Source organism: Gavia stellata, chromosome Z (assembly GCF_030936135.1).
Source record: "Gavia stellata isolate bGavSte3 chromosome Z, bGavSte3.hap2, whole genome shotgun sequence".
Taxonomy (NCBI): domain Eukaryota; kingdom Metazoa; phylum Chordata; class Aves; order Gaviiformes; family Gaviidae; genus Gavia; species Gavia stellata.
The window spans coordinates 3,533,335-3,549,726 of record NC_082637.1 but is presented as its reverse complement, the minus strand read 5'-3'; the positions used below and the strand labels follow the sequence as shown (position 1 = coordinate 3,549,726).

Sequence of the window (16,392 nt, the reverse complement as noted above, 5' to 3'; positions counted from 1 at the left end):
TATTAAACGTGCAGAAAACTCAAGTGTCACAACTCAGAACCTCAGTCTACTCAGCAAATTCATCTGTGAAGCAACACTATCACAAAAACAGTTAATTCTGTACAGGTTTCCTCAATGATTTCTTCCTCTCCATCATAAAAAATGTGCAAGATGAACAGTTTTAAAAGCTGGAAGGTTCCACCAAAAAAAGAAAAGCTTAATTCCCCAATTTGAAGACTATTTTCTCAAACTGTACTGTTTCCAAAGAGCTTATGTGGAACAATAACCATGAATGGGCCATGCATGGTAATTAAAGATGGGACAACGGGACCTTCTACCTTCAAACTGCAGCTCTCCATTGCATGCAAGAATCTGTGTGATGCTCTAGATCCCCTGAAACAGGTATCAAGACTTCAATAAACTTCAGTTCTACGGCCAAGATTCTGTGTTAATTTGCATCATGTTCATTTAATCACACATTCCGCCAAGCAATGACTTGTGGCTTGTAAGACACTGAAGCACCGCACAATTTCCTGGACAGCAAAAGACTAATGAGTTGCAGTGATGACTTCCCCCCAGAAAATGACAGGATTATCATGATGGCTGTGTCTTACAAGTCAGCAGAGACACACAAAGTGGTCAAGGGAAAAGCAAACTATCTTGTCCAAAGTTGAGCTTTAAGATGGCACATATTTAGATATTAAAGATATTTTTAAGCCAGGTCATCAAGAAACAATGGTATTTTTAAGGAGCCCTGTGATTTTTAAGGAGTCCATGATATGCAGAGCAGAGGATAACATAGTGCAACCACTCTGCTTCGTGTGAGAAGACCCTGAGACAGAGAGAAGCAACAGTTTGCCCAAGACCCCTCCATGGTTCACACTGATCCCATCTATCTCAAAATAAAGCTGTGAGTCTGTCCATCTGGGAAGTCTCCATAACCCGTGAGCTCAGGGGTCCCGGGCTCCCAACACTTCTAATGGCATGCAGGGTGTTCAACTGCTCGTGCCAGATGGGGGATGAGGGTATTACTGTCCCATCAGGCGCCCGCTCAGAATCCCCAGTGGGTTCAACGAGGCTTAAACCAAGTTCAATGATATTTCCATGTTGGAAACAGCTGATATCAGCCTAAAACCTCAACTCCATATGTTACACACAGGCAAAAACAGGCGAGCCCCCATGGAGTACTCCTCTTTCTGTTGATACAGCTAAAGCAGCATTTTAATATGTTTGACCACAACTACACTCAATGCATAGTAACAAAGGATGCTTCATTCCTTTTAAAAATTATCTTAATTACATTTACTTTGCTAAGTCATACCAGCAAGACGACATTTGCCACTAACGTTCTCTTTTCCCTTATCTGAACAATTGTCGTCTCCCCTTTTGTCACAGCCTTTCCTACTAATTGCAATGACACCTCCCAATTTTGGAACGGCTGATCAGCTTATAAGCTTCCCCACAGCTAATCTAGGTCAACAAGCTACTAATACGGCCAGCATATGTTTCTTTTATTTAACACTGTTGAGATCTTTATAAATTGCTTCTGTCTCCCAACAAAAGCCACTCCAAGGATTCGGGAACCTCCGTATAAGAAGTAACAGTGAGAGAGTGGAGGATGAAGAGCATAAAAAGCATCTGCAAATAGACTAGTGTGTCTGCGCTTGTGAACAGCTCGTGAAAGAGCAAGCCAAAACTACCCAAGGTTGACCAGTTGACACAAAAATCTCTCCAGGTATCCCGCTGGGTGGGCAACTTCTACTCCTGACAGTCCACAGATTAAAACCAAAGTTCAGCCTCAGTGGCTTAAAGCTGTTTGATCTTTCACTCCCACAGCGTCCTCTTTCAAACACGGCCTGAACACGAGAATATCATGAAGGCCCTTTTCTGAGAAGCCATTAATTCTCACTCCACTTGGAACATCTAATAAAAATGGGATTATCCGTTTTGCAACATACTGTACTGCGGGGGGGGAGGATTTCATTATAAAGCAGTTTCTCATAAATAGAATATCATTTTATATCCAGGTTAGATAACAGATGTTTCCTCCTCTAAACTAAAATGCTACAAAATTATTTCAAAGTTAAGAAGCATTAAAAGCAAAATGTCTTTGAGGTTTTTAATTCTTATTTTTGAAACAATGTCAACCAGTCAATTCTGTGGCCTCCCATGCTGAAGAGAATTTATTGCTAAAAATCTAAGGCATACAGTGCATGGTAAATGCCACCAAAGCAAAGGACATAGGGGGGAAAAAAAAAAATCAACACAAATATTTCCAAGTAACAAATCCATCAGGCAGAGCACTATATGGAACTGAAAGTTTGCTGGGATGAAGAAGTCATTTTCTACTGCTTTAAAGCAAACACAGACAATCAAACAAGCTGGTTGAGTTGCAGATAAATCACTCAAAGTCGAATCCACAGAAGGATGCTTCTTCCCTGTTTATTTCAGTGACATGATGTCTGCCTGAAAATATTCGGGGACAGGAATTACTGAAAGCCACTGTTTGTACCGACAGGTCCCCCCAAAGTACCGAATTAGAGACCAGGGCTGCAGGGCATTCTGCACACCCGTGGCCTGCACCACGAGCACCGCCAGTGAAACCTGACATAAGCCGCCTGAAGATAAAAAACCCCCTCTTGTTTAGAAAACTTCTAAAATAGTCGTGCTGCTGCGATAACTTTCGTTAAGGTAATTTCCTTCTAGCACAACTACAATCCACATGTGATGCAAAAGAGGAGGAAAAAAGTTACTTATTATTCTTGAACAGCTCAGACCAGAGATATTTACATTTCACTATCAGAAACCAGGGATGTGTGACTGTGCCCCTCCCAGTATCTGCCGAGTTTACATATTGCTATATTATCACTATATATTTCACGACGTAATTTTTAGTGAAGCTGTTCATTACCCTCAAATCCTTTTCTCTTTCCTTTTGGTTATAAAAAAGGAAGAGGCAAGCTGATGCTCAGAGGGTTCAGGATTTAACAGCTCTGGCCACAGGACATTAATGCCAAGAACCCCCTTCGGAGCTTGATCTTTTATTACTGTATAATTTGACTTGCAAAGTCCCTTGATGTACACTTGTGCAAGAGCAGAAGCAGCCTCTTTTCTCTAGGGTTTGCTATTATGGAGACTCCTCTATTACGATTAAGAGATCAGTAAATTGAGCTTTAATTTAATGGTCCAATTAAGATTTGAACCCAGAATACAAAAGACTTGTCTATCGATGGTTCTTACGGTGGCATTAAAAAGCTGCTACCGAAGGCCAGGCTCCCAGTGCGCGCAGTATGATGCAAACCTGCACGTTTCAAAGCATCCTCAGAGCCCCGCGGCTCTAGGCAACGGAAATCCCTTGTTACAACAGTACCAAAAGAGAAGTAATAAAGGAAGTAAGAACTACTTTTCATGTTATGTGTTAACAAAGGCATAGGTTAGCTATGATGCTATAAATCTATCACTGACATCTTACTAGTATTATCATAGAATCATTTAGGTTGGAAAAGACCCTTAAGATCATCGAGTCCAACCGTAAACCGAACACTGCCAAGTCCACCACCAAGCCACGTCCCTAAGTGCCTCATCCTATGTTGCTTTTTGATTACTGAAAACTGAAAGCTGTCGTTTCTGAAGTCAGACTGGATAAAAATAGGTTTCATAGGGTCAAAGGGTTCCAACTGTTAAATTTGGAACAACTTTAGGAATTTTTCAATCTGAAAAATGGCTCTAATTTATCACCATTCATTCCCCTGCCGTAATAAAGAAGCCAGAAAGATGAGTTCAACAGAAGTATCGCATACCCTACCCACCCAATTTATTCTGCTCAATTTACACGTCTCATTTAAAGTTTGAAAAGCCTACTCAGCTAAGATTTTACCACTTAAAAATCACCATTCCTGTGTGGGAAGCAACTCTTCTGTTCCTATACTTAAGTTTTCAAATGAGAATTAAATTAGAAACCAAACAGCTTTGAAGCATTCATGCAACACCCGGCTGTTTTTTCAAGTTTTTCTCCTTGAGAAATGCTTTTGATTTGGGTAACTCGATTTCACTAGTTTTCTGTACCAACTGTCCCATCGCTATTCTCCAGCGAAAGAGGAAGCTATATGTTAAAGAGCTTCCCGAAAGCACCGTGGACATCAAAGGCAAAAAAAAGGCAGGAAAAGCAGAATGCTCACTGAGTGTAAAGCCATGCGGGAGAGAAATTTGTTTATCTTCCTATGTGAGCAGCCTAATGAGTTTCGAGCCAGCAATTTCACCTCGTTATTGTCACTGTTAAAAAAAAATTGTATTAAGCAATTGGTAAATCGTAATTTCACCACGTTCGCACACTAACAATTTCAGAGTTTTCAGTTGAACGCGGCCCCTAATAAGCAGGTCAGATCACACACGTCTGCTGCATAAACCTTTTTCTTCTTTGCTGAACACACATATTGGACCATTTGAACAAGCAAACGCCTGGCCAACTCCAAATGCCTTCTGCTCTAGACACACAAATACTTTTTGAAGAAAGTTTAGGATTGGAGTTAAAACAAAAGAAAAAAAAGAAAAAACCTCACAGTCCCAACCCTAAACCCCACATTAATACAACTTACCTCTAAGGAACTGATGACAGACCCAAAACTGTTCTGATATTACTTTTTTGGCTTCAGAAATCAAGCTTGTGAAGTAGGGAGAGCCTTCAACTTCCCCCAAAGCCCGAAAAACTGAAAGCTCCGAGTGCAGACCCGAACAGAGCCTTAACACTGACAATTTCAAAAGACTGCTATAAATGAAAGCACGTACGATTTCAGACTTACAAGCCAAGGATGTAAATCTGTTTCTTAACCTCGGCTCTTCTTCTGGCTCTCAGTTTCAAGGAGTTAAGCTAGCTTAAGTGAGCTCACTTATATGTGTTTAAAAACACTTCACCAACACATATAAAATAAATGAAAAATATTCTAAATACTCACAGGCCAGGAAAAAAAAGGCCATGCTACCAGACCTAATTGACATGTGTGTGTTAGAGTCATCACCACTTCGCCAAACACAGCGACATGTGAACAATTTGATTAGTTTCCTCCTTATCCCTAATTTATAAAAGCAACAACTGACATATTCTAGGGGAAAGCAGAAGCAAGTGATACACTTTCTTCTTTTAAGGACAATACAGTATGAAAATTAACAATATGACCAATTAATCCAATTACTTACAGCCTATAAAAAAGTAGGGAGAAAGTATAGTCAGGAAAAATAAAATGTCATCCACTCCATCAAATAACATGGGGGACGTTACAAACATGTGCAATTCTATAAAGACGACTGATAAAGAAAAACATTGCAAGAAGAAATTTAGCCATATTATTAAGGGACACTGTGAACTAACCGAAATTCACGTTCACAAACCCAGCAGATATTTATATTTTAAGCAAATCCCATTCTTGGATAAGCAGTGAACTCTGTTCTGCAAATGAAGTAGTCTTCATTTCTGCAAACCCAAGCGCTCAAGAATTATACCCGTACCCAAGCACAAGGCACGCATTTAAACGATTAAAAACTGTGCGCTAAAATAGAAGAGAAATTTCATGGCAAATGTTTTTACAATTCACATTTTAACCTGGAGTTACTGTTTTAATCACAGAAGTTCTACAGTACTCTGACAATTTTACTTAGAGCAATTAGGGCCATCACTGAAAAAGCAGATGATAAACTGGAAATCATTGGATTCTGGAGGCACAGTACTCCATATTTTAATCAACTAGCTACACGGTTTCATATGCGGGACTATAAAATACACAGCTATATGCATCTATTACCAAAATTCAGAGAGCACCTTAGGAAAAAGTCAAGTTAAAAGACCAGTTACGAGAAAAGCGTTTCGTCCTCATGTCATATGTATTTTTCACTCTTTGTAGCATTAACTACACTAAGCTTTTTTTCCCCCTCATCCAGCATGAAATTTGCTGATCAAAGCTACTTGCAGCTGTTAAGTACTTAATTAACAAATACATTGCAGTAGCAATACAACGTTTCTACACAAACTCACACATTACAACTTAAAGACAATTTTTAATCCAGCATAACCTTAAACTGAGCCTAGAAGGCGCAGTTTAAAGCAACATCATGCACTCAAAGAACTGGCATAAATAATTTTACTCAAGAAATTCCCATCAGACTCCTATAAGAGGAAACCGTAGCAGAAAAATTAAATTACTAACAGGAAACGGTAAAGCACATGGCTTGGCTGGGGAGGTGAAGCTTCTCAAATATAGCAGCACATATCAGAATGGATGGGAATTTTTCTTGGTAGCTTACAAAACATAATTGATTCTACAAAACTATGAAGGCTCAGTTGAAGAGTGCAAAGAAAAGAAGGGTTTCAGCCTCTTCTCAGATGACAGAAGGCAGACTTGGGGAACCACAGCGATGCAGTCATCCTTTACTACTGAGGCATGGATATTTAAGCACAGTACTTACAACTCTATTCAAAAAAAAAGAAAAAACCCAACACAGAGCTACTCCAGTGGCCAGCATCATGCTCCAGGATATCCTACAGCACTCATTGCCATCAGCTTCAAGGCTGGCTGACCAGTGAGAAGTAGGGTTATTATCTCTGCTTCTTCCAGACAGCAACCGAATCAGTACGGCCGGCTGTACGTCTAACGATTAACTCTCATAACGGGTATAGCAGGGCTACGATGACGCTCAAGTACAACATACTGCACCCTATAGCACGGCCAAGTTAAAGTCTCTGATCTGTATCCCTTTTAAGCACACCTTTTTTCCTAATTCCACTTGAATCCTATGAGCATCAGAAGGATGACAGAAACCTCCTTCTTCTTGTCGTTCCTTGAAACCCACTGAACTCTCTACAACAGCCAAAGAAATGAACAAGACATGACATTGATATAATTACATGCCATCTTTATGATACTTAAGTGCCTTAAATCATCTATTGGAGAGAAGTGGAACTAATAAAGTGGTCTTAGCGGCTCACACAGCCCTGCATGTTAATGGCTGTGGTGACAGTGTAGAAAAAAAGGAAAACTGATAGTGTTTCTAGCCCCATAAAGCCATTTAACGTTAAATGTGCATGTCTAATTAGTGAGGTGTATGGCAACCTCTAGTGGTATACGCCTGCTTAGAAAACAACACTGCAATGTATGAAGCTATAGAAAAAGCATTTGCCTTAAGTAATCAGTCTTCTTGTCACTGATTTTTATTAGAATGACATGGTGATGAGGTGTCAGAATACAGCTGTTCAGGGAAAGACTCTCCTCTTCATTTCCAAGCGTGTCTCAGATGCTAGAGCAGGCAGGCTAGCTGTAGAAAAGCTGAATATCATGAAAGCCGTTTCCAACCAGGTTAAAGGAATTAATGTCAACTGACTTGCAGTATTAAATGACAAATCAAATACCTGCACTAATATGCCAGTTAGGTGCACAGCTTTACTTTTTGGTAACGGTACTTGGAGAATAAAAACCAAGCAAAGGAAAAACCTACCCTCATTGCAGGTATGTGATGCTCCACCTCGTTGTGCTTTGCTGCTTAGAGACCATACAGCCACCTCTGGTAGTCATGTGTGACAATAATGACATCAACACACATTTCATTTTTTTAGAATAGCCTACCAATATAATTTAAAGATACTACAAATGTCAGCACGCCACAAATACCAGAGACAGCGCAGCGCAATATCAGCCTTGGCACTATGCTGATAAAATAGCTCTGTGTAATTAAAAACGAGCCAGTGGAAACAGCGGACAGAGAAGGGAAGGGTCTCAAAGTTAGGGCAGTCTACAACAGAGGATATCCAACATTAAACAAATACTGCCCTGGATCTTACTATAAAACATCTATGACACCTATTTTTAGTTCCAGCAGCTGCCTCTGATAGATTTATACAAATCTGTCAATTTTCATGCTTGCTGGAACGTGATACAAATTACCCAACATTATGAAGTTGTATTTTACTGAGCTCTTAAGTACACTATATTGAATATTCTCAGCTAATTCTTTCATAGAAAATACTCTTCAGAATTTAAAACAATTGGCAGTCTCTGCTCAGAATAGGATTAGGAAAAAGCCTGCATGGAAATGGAATTACTTCTCACATTAAGGAAGGAATCATTAGAGCATCTGGTGAGGCTTAAATTATGACCGTCTATTCAGTTGTGTTGCTAAGCAGATTTTAAGTTAAGTGTTTCACAGCTACTTAATTTAAAAACCTATACCCTAAAACACTTTATGCAATATACAGTACCATCTTCTTTTTAGGCTCTTCCTTCACAGAAAACACTTTTTCATTATGGGTACTGTGGTTTATTCTCTCAGAGATGCTTGCACTCTGATGGTAGAACCAGAAAAGGAATATAAATGCAAATATTCTGCTTTGGCATCATGGAGCAAGCTGAGTCCACCAGTGCTGGCTAAATTTAATAAGAGTGGCTAACAGACTTCATAAGGTAGGAAAACAAAAGGACAATGTATGCCTCAAAACATCAATCTCTTATGAAATAGGTGTGTTCATTAAGTATTTATTCCTATTGCTTTTCTTGATAACTGAGATTTTGTAACAAAACTGTGTATCTTGAGAGGAAACCAGGCTAAAATACTTCTTTTGCAGTGCATAAGCCTGCCAGGGAACCCAAGGCTGTAAAGCTCCTGAGAAGAAAACGTTACCAAACTAGCAGTAAAGTCTTACGGGAGACAGGTTGCGCCTGGAACTGCCTCTTCCTTCCAGCCTGCCCACGTCCTCGCCCCACAGGATGTTTTACAACAGATTTTAATACATTTTTATAGTAGGGTCTTTCGATTTATATGCAATCATGATCGTAGTGACAAATTAAATCCCAGTCTTGGTGGCCATTTTTGCCTATTGTCCAGATGTACAGTTTTCTACCTGAAGAAGATGATCATCTATCCCTAACCCTCCTCTTGTTTTTCTGGTTCTGTTTTAAATTTGAATTCACCTCCTTCATTACAATTTCTACACTATACTAATAAGGAGTGTCTGGCTACAACAAGCAGAAGCATAAAAATAACAGCGTGGATTATCTTTGGACTATGCAAACATATCATATTATATATGATATAGTATGTATCATACTGCCTTTTTGTTTTGCTTCTTCAGTTGATGAGTATGTCCATTTTCTGTACCTATCCTTCTGTTATTTCCAACTATAAAAACACAGCTCCAACCCTGCCGGCACCCAGCGGCTGGGATAACCAGCATCCTTCTCAGACTGCTATCCCACCACACTACAGTTCGTTGGGTATTGTTTGGTTATTATTTGTAATACCACCCAGCTCAGATCCCATGTGAAGTCTCTCCGGTAAAAGCCATATAGAAACCAACCAACTGTAGCTACTAAGAGCTTACATCTTCGGGAGAACTGAGAATTTTGAATATGTCAATGCTATGTGTTTGCTCTAAGGTGTCTCCTTCTATTTGGCACATTTCAAGTTGTGGCTTTGTTAGTCCTTCACACAATAAAAGATAGATAATTTGACAGACAATTTCAATGTGAAAATTTTTTTTTCCCTGTTTTCTGCCATTCACGCTTACTGCCTCCTTTCCGCATACATCAGTGTTAAGCAACAACCAACCATTTCCGAAAGAGAAGGGGCCTGGGGAGAACTAAATCCGAAAGAGCAGTGGCTTAAGAACAAGACATATTTCCTGTGAACCCAGTCCGTTAAAAAGTGTAGAGGCACGCAATTATCATTTACTTCTTTTTGGCACACTGTCTGTACTTGACAAGCACTGTAACAGTTTATTCCAGATCGCATTAATAAGGACCTTCCCAGTTTCCCTTGGAGCGTGGAGCAGGGCTGGCTGCCAAGATGAGAAGGATGCCTGACGCATGATTACCTGCCTTTACAAAGTGGTCTGCAGCACAGATACAAAATAGAAAGGACCAACTTCAAGATCTACTTCTTTAAAGTTATGGCCCTGTTTTAGAAGTAGAGCAGATATTGACTATTCATTACTATACAGGCTAATAAACCTCATCACTTGAAAAGCATGGGAGTAGGTTTTATTGCCCATATTTTCAGGGCCCCGTCACAAAATGATCATTGCATTATGTCTCATCTAACAAGTAGATCTTTTGCCAAATATGCAGGAAGAAGTAAAACAAGTTCAAAATCCAGTCTGCATAGTATTTGAGAACCACCACTCAGTGTGTTTTTATAACAACATGATACATGACTAAAAAAAGGATAATTCACGCCAACCCCTGAAAACCTTCCGGTTTGAAAGCAGCTACTGAGCTGTTCTGTTAAGAGAAAAGTCAGAAGTTTCTCAGACAGAGAAACTAATATTTTTTGTACATTCAGCACTATTTCAAGTATAAAGCAAGATTTATTCTGGGATTATTTAGTTATTCAGTTATCATTTCAGCTATTTAGTTCATCATTACCTATTAAGGCATATAAAATTCAAGTTTCTCTACTCCTGAGTTTCAGCAAAGACAAGTTTCAAAAGAAGTCTCTTTCTGAAGTTGTATATTTACCTGATGATCCTCTGAGCAGCATACTGATGAAGTGAGCGGAACTGGGCTGACATATTTGCTAAGGCTGCCAGACAATTTGTGTGAAGGTATTTGTCCTGTCAGAAAGAAGAAAAAAAAAAAACCACCACATCAAACTGTCCTTTTTTATATACACTGACACTTATTGCAGGAATCATTCAAGAGACTGAGTAATATATGTTGCTTTAAAGGACATGGTCAAAAGCATATAGCAGAAATGCAAAGTGTATATTCTTGGTGATGTTTTAAATATGTTTTCTTAAAATATAAGGCTTATAAAAGAGTGATTGTTTCATACAGATTTCAGAGTGTGTATGTCTTCATACCTTTAGCAATGTTGATTTACAAGGACATCATTGATGTAACATACCAAAAGACATTCTCCTCCCCTCCCTTCCTCTCTCTCCTTTTTGTAGTCTTATCCTAAAATTTTCTGCTTCATAACTCATGTCCCTATTAAGTCTTTCAAAGGCTTCTATATTTCCCACAACTATAACCATACGATACTTGAGAGTTCTGGTCCCCTTGTTAGCATCCCTGAAAGCATTTGACCAGAGGAGCATTTAAACGATGGCCCTATCAAAGTCGAGGCTTTTCACAGAACCAAACTTGTCCGCTTATCCAGTCCAACAGGGATTTATTTTCCCTATTCAAGTCTAAAACAGGCATTTACATAACGTAACAAATTCCAAATCCTACAAATACATGCCAAGAATGTCCTTGTTTCTTCCAATTCTTTTGATGATAAAAGTGAAACCCTTAAGTTTTCCTATTTAAAATATATTTAAATAGTTTTTGTTACTTTCTCATGTAAAAACTTCTGTGCCTTTAATTGTTTGAAATATTCAAAAGTGCATGATACCACGCTTACACATTTGAGATAAGGTATAGAATTGTATGCTTGAAAAAATGCACAAAACCAAACAATTTGATACGAGGCTATGAAGTTGAAGCAGTCTTGCTTTGCTAGAGCTCAAAAAGGTTTTCTGGCCCGGTCACTGTCCTACTTCATAAAAACACTAACAATAAATAGAGCCGAAATTCCCACTTCTGAGTAACTGAATAGGTACAAACTACCGATTCCTATAAGGAATCATTTCTTCTCATCAACCCAAGGAACTTTTCCTTCTCATCTGAAGATGAGCAGCTCGGTGCCTGAATCATGGGCTTTAGAGAAACCTACTCAATGAATTGAACGATAATACAGAGGTGGTGTTACAAGTTCAGAACCACTTAAAATTGTGCTTAGTTAATACGGCTGATCTTCCCATTCCTTCCCTCCTGTAAATTCAGATGCCAACTGGTTGCAACAGAATGAAGAAAATCCCACACCCTGTTTGAATTCATGCTGTTGAAGTTAGAAACGCACACTATGTGCGTAAGCATTACATGTAACTCTTACCCTTGTCCGTGTCATGTTGTACTGGATGGTTCTTATCACAACTAGTATCAGGAGACTCCCAAGCGAGATCTCTGTTAAGACACGCTCAGCATACCAAGTGATATTTTTCAATATCTGAAAAAAAAAAAAAAGAACAAAGGTCTTCAGCACCTAGGTCTGAATAAGAACGTCGAAAGTTATCTGGACTCTCACATTCCTTAAGATAGGTAAATTAGCTTCCAGCCTCAAATGTGATCAAAATCTATTGTATTCTAAAGCAAGAACAGAAAAAAATTTGAAAGAAAAAACCAACAAACCAGACCTCTGCAGTATTATCACCCAGTGGATCTCATCAACTTTATCTTAAGTCATGTGGAGACACACTAAGTGTAGAAAGGTGATTAAATTTGGCAATCCCCTAATTTCTATGCCCTGTGCCACCACGCTCCTGTATTCTTTTTGATCTTACCCTTTACGCTTTAAAAAGTCTCCAGTTCCACCCTAGCCACCTGAACAATGTTGCCAATTCCTTCCCATTTTCCCTCATTACAAGTTGGGCAAGAGGCAGCACGTATGAGCTCTGACTGATCGGCAAGAGCGCACATGCTGAAGGACGCCGGGCAGATCAACAGGTTAACTGTTGACTTCACACTGAAGCCTTTCTCTTGCCAGAGGTGATGTCTCTTCCCTTAACAGGTTAGAGAAAGTCATCAGCTATGTTAAGAGCTTGATATCTTTCAGTGCTCTCCACTATCAGGGTGGATCAGGTTTACCACCATTTCTGAGTTTATTGCAGAAGGAGAATCCATCCACTCTTTCCTCTTAAAGTACTCAGTCGACCAACCTGGAACGATATAGCAAACATACGCACAAAACCCTCTGCCTTAAAGGACTGGTAAAAATGAGTCAACAGCAACTGCCCTAAAAACATGGAGGAGATCCTCTATAAATTCAGGGTTATTTTGGGTCAAAACAAAAATTTGTTTAACAAGGACTATTCCACAGAAAGCTATTGCTGTATAACTTCGTCTTTGATATATTAAGTACGTTTCATTGAAACTTTGTGCTCAATGAATATAATACAGACATCTTAAAAAATCCAAACCTCATCAACAACCTCACCGACCAACTTTATTAGTTAATCTATTCTCTCAAAAAGTTACGTAAAAACACTTTGGACTCTATTCCTTCTTTCCGCCTCTCCTTTGGATGACAGAAAAGAATTGTCGCCCTTCATTTTACATCATTTCTACTCTTAGAATTCCCTCTTCCTCCCACTAACAAGCTCGCTCAGCAAAACCTCTTCTTTCTGTAAGAGAGAGGGTGGAGAAGTAGCAACCGATTTCCTACGAGGAGATAGAGAGTTGGCCACTGAATGACTTGCAGAAGACAAAGGGAAAGGCAATGCTGGGAACTATGCCAAGCTGCTGCTGATTTTATACCATTTACTCCTTCTGCCTGAGACACACATATTCATATAAACTCTGCTGGAAAGAACCATAATTATATTTGTGAAAAAGAAGGGGTATCTGGAAAGCAAAATTAAAATCATATGTATAGATTAATTTAGTGAAATTCTGAAATATTTAAGAAACCAGCACTTGGAGATAGTGCCTTCAGAATCTAAAGCCTCATACCACAAATGATGTAGTCACTTGGTTGCTAATCACTAAAAGAGCACAGAACTGGAATCCAAAAAGGTCACCCCAAATTTTTAGGTTCCACAGCTGTAAATTCGTCATTTGAAATTATGTACGTTAAATATTTAAGGGGATCAGTAGTTATGGTCACGCACACTGTTCAGCTCAAAGGCAGTATGTTAAGCAGTCGTCTTCTCTTCACCCAGATTTAAGAAGAAAAGCGGAGACACCAAGAGGTATTTTACTAACGCAGCTTCTTCCATTCAGCCCAGAGCCTGGATCTGTGAAAAACTTTATGAGCTACTTTTATATTCCATTTGTACATTGGCAGGTTACTATATTTTGAGAAGGAACAGAAAAAGGTAAAGGTGTTTACAGCTGAGGTGAAGAAAGGACATACTTGAGTTTACAAACAGAAAAGACTGTATGAACTTTGAAACCCGTATCATCAGCCATCAAAGCTGGTTTTTGTTTCCCCACAGCATTACACACACTGAACACATTTAAATACCACTTTGCTTTGTTTTAACACTATTATGGATACTATGATTCATAGAATTGTATTGGAATTGGAAAGAAACAAGTTATCCCATCCTATTGCCAAAACAGCATTGGTCTTTAGAGCCTACACTAAAAAAAAACCATTAAAAAAATAATTAAAAAAAAAATCTTTGTTTAATCCTGTTTTACATGACTCAAGCAATCAACCTTCCACTAGGTAGGTTATTCCAGAGCTCACACATCTCAATACTAGGAATTTTTTCCACCTGGTTTTTAGTTTACCATATTTACCAGTTTAAACCCGCTACTATTTGTGATAACCTACTTGACCATCATAAGCACTCCCCCTCCCTTAAGATTTACATTTGTTAGCTGGATCATATTCTTTTTTTTTAATTATTTCTTTTACTTTTATTTGTTGTTATTTTGGGTCACCATGCAACAAAACCTTGTATTTTTGTTTCTTTTAAATTTTTCAGGTGGCAAATCAAAGCCTTTTAAAAATCAAACTCTGCAGCTGTAGTCAAAACAATGATCTGCCATGAATATCCTAATGTCTCTATCTATAGAGATCAAAATTGTACTGACTCCTGAATCACCACCAAAAATTGCTAGACAGACTCGCCATCTACAAGTATCTCTATATCAATGAGCAAGCTCTTTAATAAGCAACAAAACCATAGCTGAAGCGTAATATACTGTACTTAACAATCCTTTTTATATGTATACCTTATTCTTTAATTCCATTGTGATCAAAACCCAGAATTGCCAGAAGACCTTATTTAAAAGGGATTTTCCCTACATTAAAACCTCCTTCTCCCTAAAGCAGTCGCATTTCCAATCAATGTCTTTATCAGAAGCTACGGGACTAATTGACTTAGCACGTCAAAGTATTTTAATTAATATAACTGTGTCCAAAAGTATACTGAAGATCCAGTGCCTAACCTGATAATTATAATCAGTTTCTACATGAAAAAAAGCAATTAAATGAAACCCTAACGCTAGTGAAAATAGTTGGTTACTGATCATCTTCAACCACTCAAAAGTAACAAACCCAATGTATGTGCTGATATGATTTACGCACAGTTCAAAGTTGTTGATTTTTGAAATATTTAATACATGATAGTTTTCATGCAGTGGAATACAAGTAGGCTATATAGGAGTCAACTACCTACAATGACCTGAAAGGGGGTTGCAGAGAGGTGGGTGCTGGTCTCTTCTCCCATGTAACTAGTGACAGAACAAGAGGAAATGGCCTCAAGTTGCGCCAGGGGTGGTTCAGGCTGGACATTAGGAAAAATTTCTTAGCTGAGAGAGTGGTGAAGCACTGGAAGAGGCTGCCCAGGGAGGTGGTGGAGTCACCATCACTGGAGGTGTTCAAGGAACGTGTGGACGTGGCACTGCGGGACATGGTTTAGTGGGCATGGTGGGGTTGGTTGATGGTTGGACTTGATGATCTTACAGGTCTTTTCCGACCTTAATGATTCTGTGAGTCCTATAAGAATGTTAACAGCACAGTTGTCATAGCAGATGACAACTTGTTTTTAAGTAGAACACGTTTCTTTGAAGCGAAAATTAAAAGTTGTATTAAAAAAAGAATACTTAACTATGAAGTTCTTAATTCTCCCTTTCTAATTATCTTCCTTATCTTTGTTTCTCTTCCATCAATCCACTTTGGTACTGAATTTTCCCTGTACTCCCTGTAGCTGGATTTGGAATATCACCAAAATAATCAGCCAACGGACCTCCGTTGACCAATCCTTCCAAATATGAGTTGTAGCAAGGCAGTTTGATGTATTTTACAGCACGCCTATTGCTGAATTTCTTTTCTAGTCCACAGCCTGAATTTCTGCAGTAAGTTTAAGACACGTACACAGAGTGCATGCCTCCCACAAAGCCCCATAAACTAAGCAAATGATTTATACTACAATCTGTGAAGCGTCAAAGATCTTAAGCACTACGCTGTTTTGAGGACCCAGCAGGTACTCAAACGCTGCAGTAATGCAAGTTGTATTAGTGTTGAGAATGGAGAGGTTAGACTACAAATTGTTTTGTCACCTACTCTGAAATACATACTCAAAAAGCCCTGTAACCGACATATAATTCTGCTTCGTTTTATCCATCAACTTTTGCCCTTAAATCCCAAACACCTATGTCACAGGCTCTCTTTCCTTCAAGGGTTTCTTTTCATTATCAGTTGGAATCAAGTCCTCCCTCTCTTCCACACCATACTCCCACTCACGCCTTTAAAAGCATTTTTATCAGCTCCAAACACAAAGCAAAGTAAGACCTATCCTACACAGCACAATGACAACGAAGACCTTTGAGAAACACATCCAACGGCTCCTCTCTCAGCAAAATTTGCAGTCATGACAAA

General features: G+C 38.9%; 1 protein-coding gene across 2 annotated transcripts in view; it reads right to left on the bottom strand.

Annotated features, from left to right (window-relative positions):
* DYM (dymeclin) overlaps positions 1–16,392 on the bottom strand; it is a 227,020-nt gene that overhangs the window by 104,686 nt on the left and 105,942 nt on the right. For both annotated transcript variants that reach the window (XM_059833367.1, XM_059833368.1), the window contains exons 12-13: positions 11,896–12,009; positions 10,476–10,570 (exon numbers count right to left, since the gene is read on the bottom strand). In XM_059833367.1, coding sequence (XP_059689350.1) covers positions 10,476–10,570; positions 11,896–12,009 — 209 coding nt within the window. The remainder of the gene's footprint in view (positions 1–10,475; positions 10,571–11,895; positions 12,010–16,392) is intronic.